The 8,295-nt window shown below is 37.6% G+C and overlaps 1 protein-coding gene across 1 annotated transcript in view; it reads right to left on the bottom strand.

Moving 5' to 3' along the window:
• ADAM32 (ADAM metallopeptidase domain 32) overlaps positions 1–8,295 on the bottom strand; it is a 149,165-nt gene that overhangs the window by 47,515 nt on the left and 93,355 nt on the right. Inside the window, exons 13-14 of the mRNA XM_004383432.1 lie at positions 5,735–5,909; positions 1,846–1,938 (exon numbers count right to left, since the gene is read on the bottom strand). Coding sequence (XP_004383489.1) covers positions 1,846–1,938; positions 5,735–5,909 — 268 coding nt within the window. The remainder of the gene's footprint in view (positions 1–1,845; positions 1,939–5,734; positions 5,910–8,295) is intronic.

Genomic DNA, 8,295 nt, shown 5'->3' with positions numbered 1-8,295 from the left:
CATACTGACCAGGTTACAATAGATGGTCCCAGATAGAATAGCAAAAAAATGAAGAGCAGAACTCAAATTCTTATTTAAAAAAAAAAAAAAAAAAAAACAGCCAGACAAACTGGAACAGTAGAGAACAGAAGATTCCCTGAGACTATCACTCTGAGACATGCTTTAAACTTAAAACCAAGCCTATCCCCTGAGATCACCTTTTAGCAAAACAGTGGAGTGACACACAGAATAAAGGACTTTACCCATAAGATCAGTGTTCTACTTAAAAACCGTCAACATGAGACCAAAAGGTCAACAATTATTCAAGCAAAAACCACCTTGTCCAGCAAAAGTAAGAGCAACAAGCAAATCTCATTATACTCATCAGTTTGACAAAAATATTCTAAGTATCAAATACATGATTACTCAGAGCCTTGTCATATTTGATTAGGTGTATTCAATGGTGATTTTTGTGTATCTCTATTGCCATATCACATCATGGACTATCAGTGCCCTCTTTACTACTGGAAATAGAGCCATTAGTGCCTTTAAATTTAACCAGATTTGCAAACCAATTCCAGAAAACCCAAAACCAATTCAGAAAACTCATGCTTAAGATTCTGTTCCTCTAGAACCAATCTCAGTACTAAAACATCTTAGTCAAGGTTCTCTAGAAAAACAGAACCAATATATGTATATATTGAGAGAGAGAAAGGGAGATTTATTTCAAAGAATTGGATCATGCAGTTGTAGGGGCTGGCAAGTCCAAAATCTGTAGATCAGGTGACAGGCTAGAGATTCCTATAGTCTTGTGTCCCGAAACTCATAGGTCATGCGATGGGAAGAGTGAGGGAGTTTTGGAAAAATGTCTAATTATAGTCTAGAGGCAGAATACACCCTAGGGAAACTCCTTTTATGCTTTCAAGCCTTTCAACTGAGCAGATGAGGCCCAGCCACATTGTGGAGGGTACACGTGATTAATCATATGTAACTACTTCATAGGAGTCCCTGAGTGGTGCGAATGATCAACATGCTCAGCTGCTAACTGAAAGGCTGGAAGTTTGAGTCCACCCGGAGGTGCCTGGTGATCTACCTCTGAGAAATCAGCCACTGAACACCCTATGGAGCACAGTTCTACTCTGACACACATGGGGTCACAATGAGTCGGAGTCAACTCAATGGCAACTAGTATGGTAACTACTTCATAACAGTATTTAGACTAGTGTTTGACTAAACAACTGGGAACCATAACTTAGCCAAGTTAACAAAAAATTAACCATCACAAGAGATTTTACTGTGAAGAACTTGTGACAAATATACCGGAAGAACTGAAAAGGAAAACATGGGGCAGTGAGGTAACATCCTCACTATTTAAGCTAACGTGATCTTTCGGTCAAGTGACCACAGTTTAAATTTTGTGCTAACATGTAGCATTTGGAAAGAGTTCCCTCTAGTGAGTTTCATTCTTTACACAGTTATGGAAAACTGCTGTATATTTCAACTACAAAACCACAGACATCTATTACCATCAATAAGAACATTTTTATTTATAAAAATATAAATATTGAATAGAGTGAATGAAAACAGTCCATTTTAATGGAGATATGCTGTATGGAAAAATACTATATTGGTTCTCAATCATGGCTTAAGGAACAGCAGTATCAAATTAGTGAGAATGGTAACAGAAGGAGGCCCCAAGCCAGCAAATGTTCTCAAAACCATATGTTTGATCTTAAACTTAATATCCTTTTCTTTATTTGAAAAGTAATTTTCTTTGGCATACAGCTGTAATTCTAAGTGTTCTAAAGTAGCTTTATGTTAGTAGAATGATATAATTTGGAAGATGATTATAAACTTAAGTCTTACCTGACAGTTCTTGCAGCATAATCCTGTATGACAGTGTGCTCCTGGTTTCAATACACAAGTACTAGGATTACAACAGCTATCAGGCCCACATTCCTATGAATGAGTGGATGTACAGGTAAAAATACAAGAAGACAATAATATAAGTTTTACGAGGGCCTATATTTTCTGGGCTTATTTTTTGAGATTTGGGGAAGGAGATAAATGCCGTTAATGTTTATAGAGTTCAGCATCTCTAAACAATAAATATTAGAGTAGGACTTTTATTTCAGGTCAGAATAAAGTAACTGGTGCCACAATTATGCTCCTACCCAATTAGAAAACTGGGCAAAATATATGAAGCAACTTTTTTCTGAAATTAGATAACAAGTAAAGCAGGATTGTGATCCCTTAAAGAAGAGAAACAAATGAAGTAAGCCTTAAATCACTAGCTTTCTGCCTAGAGGTATTTTCCCAAGCAGAGCATAATGATCTCATTGACCTGAGAAGACAGAGAATGGGAGTCTGAGGTGGCTGACTTAGTGGAGGAGATTATTGGTTAACCAGAAGCCACATAAAGAAAGAGATCCAGAATTCTGATTAGGGGTCATCTTGAGCCTTTGTTTGAGTTGTACAAATATAACAAAGAAAAACTAGGAAGGGAAAAAGTAACTTCCAGGATGCTGAAAGCTGAAAAACCCCAGGACATATCGGCTACGAAACATTTAGGTTCTGACAAGCGAGAATGGAGAGTCCTCACTGAACAGCCAGTGCGTTCAGTACAGACTTAGAAGAGTTTTGCTTTAATATAGGGTAAAACTAACTCTAGAGAGAGAAAATACTCTAAAAAGTCTTAAAGATAAGCTTCAGAAAGAGGAAGGTGGTCAACAAGTAACTTAAATGTGGCCAGAACATAGTCTAATACTCTTCAAAGGAGAACAAATAAATTCAGACATTAAATAGCATAACGGTCAGAAGAGATAGTATTCAATTTTTAAAAATCACACATGATAAAAAGCAAAAGAAATGTGACCTGTAACCAAGTGAAAAAATCAGTCAATAGAATAAGACCCATAAATTATAGAAATGATAGAATTAACAGACAAGATCTTAAAACAGCTGTTATAAATATATTCAAGGATTTGTGGTAAAATATGAACATAACGAAAAGAGAAATGAAAACTAAAGAAAAATCAAATGAAATTTATAGAGCTGAAAAATACAATATCTAAAATAGAAAATGACAGTTCTACTCTGTCCTGCAGGGTGACTATGAGTTGGAATTGACTCGATGGCAACGGGTTTGGTTTTCTGTTTTAAAATTTAAAAAACTCACTAGATGAGTTTAAAAGCATACTGGACACTTTAGAAAAAACTTAAATGGACTTTAAGATTCAGCAATGAAATCTATTTAAACAGAAGAGAGTAAACGCCAAAAAAAAAAAAAAAAGACTCTGTGAATTATAGGGCAGTATCAAGCAGTCTAATATTTGTGTGATTGGAGTCCCAGAATGTTGTGGGGGGAGGAGGGAGAAGGTGGAGGTGGAAAAATATATATATAAAAAAAGATGGCTGAAAATTTTCCAAATTTGACATAAACTAAAGTTCAACAGAGCCAAGAAACTAATCAAACCTCAAGTAGCACAAATATGAAGAGAATCACACCTATGCACTTCAGAGTCAACTGCTTAAAACCAAAGATAAAGAGGATATCTTGAAAACAGCCAAGGGAAAAAAATTACGTACAAGAAAATAAGGTTAAGAACTACCACTGACTTCGAATCTGAAACAATGAAAGCATGAAGACAATAGAATTTCCTCTTTACAGAACTCCAAGGGGACGTAGGGACTATAAGCATAGAATTCTATAACCGATAAACTTCTCTTTAAAAAAAGAAGATAAAATAAAAATATTTTCAGGCAGCGCCAACATGGCACTATAGACAGAAGCGCCATGCCATCCCTCTGCAGCAAAGATCCAAAAAGCTAAGTAAAACAGATACAAACATCAATCCTGGAACCCTAAGAGCCAAATGAAGGAATAAAGAACTGGATTAAGCACCAAATGGAATAAGAAACAGAGAACAGAAAACAAGGAGAGCTATGGAGTGGAGATCCCCTACCAGCTAACATGGCACGGATTCACCATCTTAGACTACAGCCACCAAGAAACACAGACGGGGAGTGCGGAAAGGCCAACTGCACGGAGCTCCCAACAGGAGACACAGCACCTGGTAACCAGGTACACACAATTTCCCACCCTCACCCTCTTTCCCTGTACCAGGCCTCCACCACTTTCCAAGCAGGCCACAGACTCAGCTGGAGAGATCCCAGCTCACTGCCACGCAGATTTGCCATCTTGGACCTCAGCCACCAAGGACTGCGTACAGGAGATACAGGAAGGCAACTTCACAGTGTTCTCAACAGGAGACAGAGCACCGGGTAACCAGGGATACATGCTTTGCCACCCCCCACCCTTCTTCCCTCTATGTAGCCTCTGCCACTTTCCAAAGGATCATGGTTGCTCAGCCGGAGTGACACAAGCTCACTGCTGCTGGGGTCCACCCTGTCCCCACCAGCCAACACTTCAGCAACATTTTTTTATTTGTTTGTTTGTTTTTTGATATTGTTTTTTGGCTTTTTTTGTTGCTTCTCTCGCTCCCTCCCTTCCTTTTCTTTCTCTCGCCCAGCTAGCCCCATGTGCCATCCCTCCCCTTCTTGATGGGTTGTGATTTTTTTTTGTTTGCTTTGTTCTTTTTCTTTTTTCCTGTTTCTGCTCACTCTCTCCTTTCCTTTTTTTCCATTCTCCCACCTACCCTGCCCTGTGCACCACCCTCGTCCCTTCTCTAGGGACCATGCTGCACTGTTGGGCTGGAGAATCACTGCACATGGCCTCCCCGGGTCTGTGCCACTGTCACCAGCTCCCTCAGCACCCTTTTATTTATTGTTTTGTTTTGTTTTTTTTCTTTTCTTTTTTTTTTTTTTCGGTGTTGTTTCTTCTCTCTTTCTGCCTTCCTTCCTTCCTTTCTCCCATCCATCTAGCCCCATGTGCTGCCCCAACACCCCGCCCCTTGGCTGGCTGAGCTGTGCTGCTCAGCTGAAGAGCCTGGCCTCCCTGGGTCTGGGTTGTCAAAACTCATCGACCTCTGCGCTTACAAGTGGGTGCATTTTATTTTATGTAGATTATACTTCAATTAAATTGATCTTTAAAAAACGACGAAGAGTAAGGAGGGTGGACTTGTTCTACTAAATGGGAAACTATAAAACAAAAGCATAGTAATTAAAATAGTCTGATGTAGGTACAAGTACATTCAGATCCATGTTTGTAGCAAACTCTAATATTGTTTCTATCTTAAAATCATGATATCTGCTGCAATCCTGCAAATACTGAATTCTCAAGAAGCATCCTTCCCTAGATTTTTTGCATTTGTTGTATTTTCTGGTCTTCCCTATCTAAATGAATAATCAAAATCACTCAATGTGCAGACCGCAATATTAACACAGATTCCCTCACAATACCACTGATCCCATTGTGAAGGAATAGCCTAAGGGGCACGTGATGAGCTGCTAACATATTCATCTTCAATAAAACATTTTATCAAATGTCCAAAAGTTATGCAGAGGTTTGGAAAGATCTTATGCATTTAGCCTAGAACCCAAAAGTTCATTCTAGACTCTCCTTTTTTTCCCAGGAACAATAGCTTTTTTGCAGTATATTTTAAATTTCTTCAAAACTCTTCAATCGATAAAATCTAGACAGTATATTCTTATGTGTATTGCAACCTCAATATCACTTAGCTTCAATATTTTGCATTGTATACTCAGTCATATATGAGATACCTAACATTTATGACAAAAAAGATGAACTAAAACAGTAAAGCTATTAGTCAGTTTTTCCAGTTATTAGACTTACTTTTTCAGAACCACAGTCACAGATTTCATTTGCCTCCACTTTGCGGTTGCCACAGACTGAAGCCCTTACTTGCATTTGTGGCTTATTCTGAAGACATCTGGCACCCACATTTGAAATGAAATTTTCAAAGTCACTCAAACTGCAATTGCTAAAAGTCTTCACACCACTGGATTGCCTGAAGATGAATCAGTACAATGTTGTTGGCAGTATACTTCCAGAAAATACAAGTCTGTATGTTCCATTATCTATATAAATTAATTTCAAAATGTCCGATTTAATGTTGGTGTTGTTATTGGGAGCAATCTAGTTGATATGACCTAGAGATCCCATGTGACAGAGTAGAACTGCCCCATAGGGCTTCCTAGGCTGTAATCTTTATGCAAGCAGATCTCCAGGTCTTTCTCCCACTGAGCAGCTGGGTAGGTTCAAACTGCCAACTTTTTGGTTAGCAGCCAAGTGCTTAACCACTGCACCACCAGGGCTCCGTGTCAAATTTAATAGGCAACAATAAATGTTCTTAATAAGTGCTTAGAGTCCAAAATCATTCTTGAGGAGATCATGTGATTTCATTCATTTGAGTACATGTCCTTATTAAAACAGAATTAAGAACAGATCGATTTCATTTTATATGTGCATTATGAACTAAATCTACCTAAGAGAAAAATTTGAGCTTTTGGGTGGAATTGTATGCAAAACCTTGCATATAGAGAAAAGATGGCTATATATGTATACAATGTTCTGCCTAGGTGAAATAAAACAAAATGATGGAATGGAGAAAAACCTGGTTTCATTTATGTAATTTATATATCAATGACTCTTCAAACTTTTCTACTTCCCCTGTCTGCCGCGACTATCACAAAATTAAGAATCAAACTCTTTGAAAGTTTGAAACTCTTCTATGTCAACATATTTGTTGTGATGTTTACACATAGCTTTGTATTAAATACTTAATAGGATAGAAAGTTCATTAAATTGTGAGATGCTGTGACAGGAATTTTGTCACTGGTGTCACTTATTACCTGATCAGTGCTTAGTAAAAGTAGAATCAACTGTCTGTTGATTCTTCATTATAACAACAAACTTTTGTTAAACAGACTGTACCGTGCTTAGTCCTGAGCTACCTCAAAGATCTGAAAACTGTATGTTAATAAAAATTTTATATAATTATATCCATATTCCACTAATAAGGATAATTTTAGAGAACATTTCCATAGGATGAGCCACGGTCAATATGTAGTAAAAATCTGTAAAGTAAGGAGGAAACTGACACTGAGTACCTATTATGAGCCAGGTATTTCATATACTCCATCACTTAATCCTCACTACAAACCAGGGAGGTTGGTATTGCCATCAACACTTTAAAGAAACTGAACTAAAGATCAGAGAAGCTAAAAACCTCACCAAAGTCACATAGCTCTGACTTTGATAAACTGGGAAGACCAAGATCCACGCACAGTTAGCTATACCTTCAGGTTCGGGTACTTTTTAACCTTTTAATGCTGTGCCCCCAAATCCGCCTTTGAACATTGCGTAATTCAATGAAATATTTACGATTACATGTTAGTAGATACTTTACTATAAGCTATAAATTTTTATGATCTTACCATCAAAACAGAAAGGTGAAGAAAATTTTTGACTAAGAAATTTTATAATATTTTGGCTCTGAGAATTATTTATCATGGCTATATTCTAGGTCTTCAAATGTGTGGGAGGGTTAATTTATATGTGGCTGTGGTTTTAAACTAACATTTTAACAATGTTTCTCTGGTTCAAAAATAACTATGTGAAAAAGGATAAAGTGGGTCATCTCAGCTACATATAATCCCAGTCATTCACTTTTTGTTGCCCATAATGGCAGTTCTTAACTTAAGGACACGTGTCCCCAAAGTTTATTTGTAATCAGTTATCTGGAGTTTTCTGTTTGTTTCTTGGGGACTTTGCACTCTGAATTCTAATGCTACAGTTGCTTTGTTCCCAAATTATTTTTACAAAAGCTTGTTGCAACCATAGTATAACTAGCCTACATTCTGAGTTCGAAGAACAGAGAAATAAAGAGATACAAAGGAATAAAGGGTATAAAATAGTGTTTTCGACCATTTTCTGAAGGTGGAGTTAGCCCTTGACATTTTGAAAGAAGAAATATCTTTTACGCTATCTCATTTTCTTTTCAGAGTTTTTATTTTCCTATACTTCCTCTCCCTGCAGCCCCCACAATTTCATGTTCTCAGCACTCTTGTGTATCCCTACCATTTTAATACTCTCCTAGGTATCTGGGTGGCACAAGCAGTTTGCAATCAGCTGCTAACCTAAAGGTTGCTAGTTCAAACGCATGCAGTGGAGTCACAGAAGGAAGGCTTGGCAAACTGCTTCTGTAAAGATGACAGCCAAAAAAACCCTATGGAAGAAGAAAAAACAGGACCAACACTTCAGGCCTTAATACATGGCATTAACAGGATACAAACCATAACCATCAACGCACGAACCCCAACAGATAAGCTAGATAACTGGGATCTTCTAAAAATCAAACACCTATGCTCTTCAAAAGACTTCACCAAAAGAGT

The sequence above is a fragment of the Trichechus manatus genome, unplaced genomic scaffold (assembly GCF_000243295.1).
Source record: "Trichechus manatus latirostris isolate Lorelei unplaced genomic scaffold, TriManLat1.0 scaffold00109, whole genome shotgun sequence".
Classification (NCBI taxonomy): domain Eukaryota; kingdom Metazoa; phylum Chordata; class Mammalia; order Sirenia; family Trichechidae; genus Trichechus; species Trichechus manatus.
The sequence above is the reverse complement of the archived record's forward strand: the minus strand, read 5'-3'. Positions and strand labels throughout refer to the sequence as shown.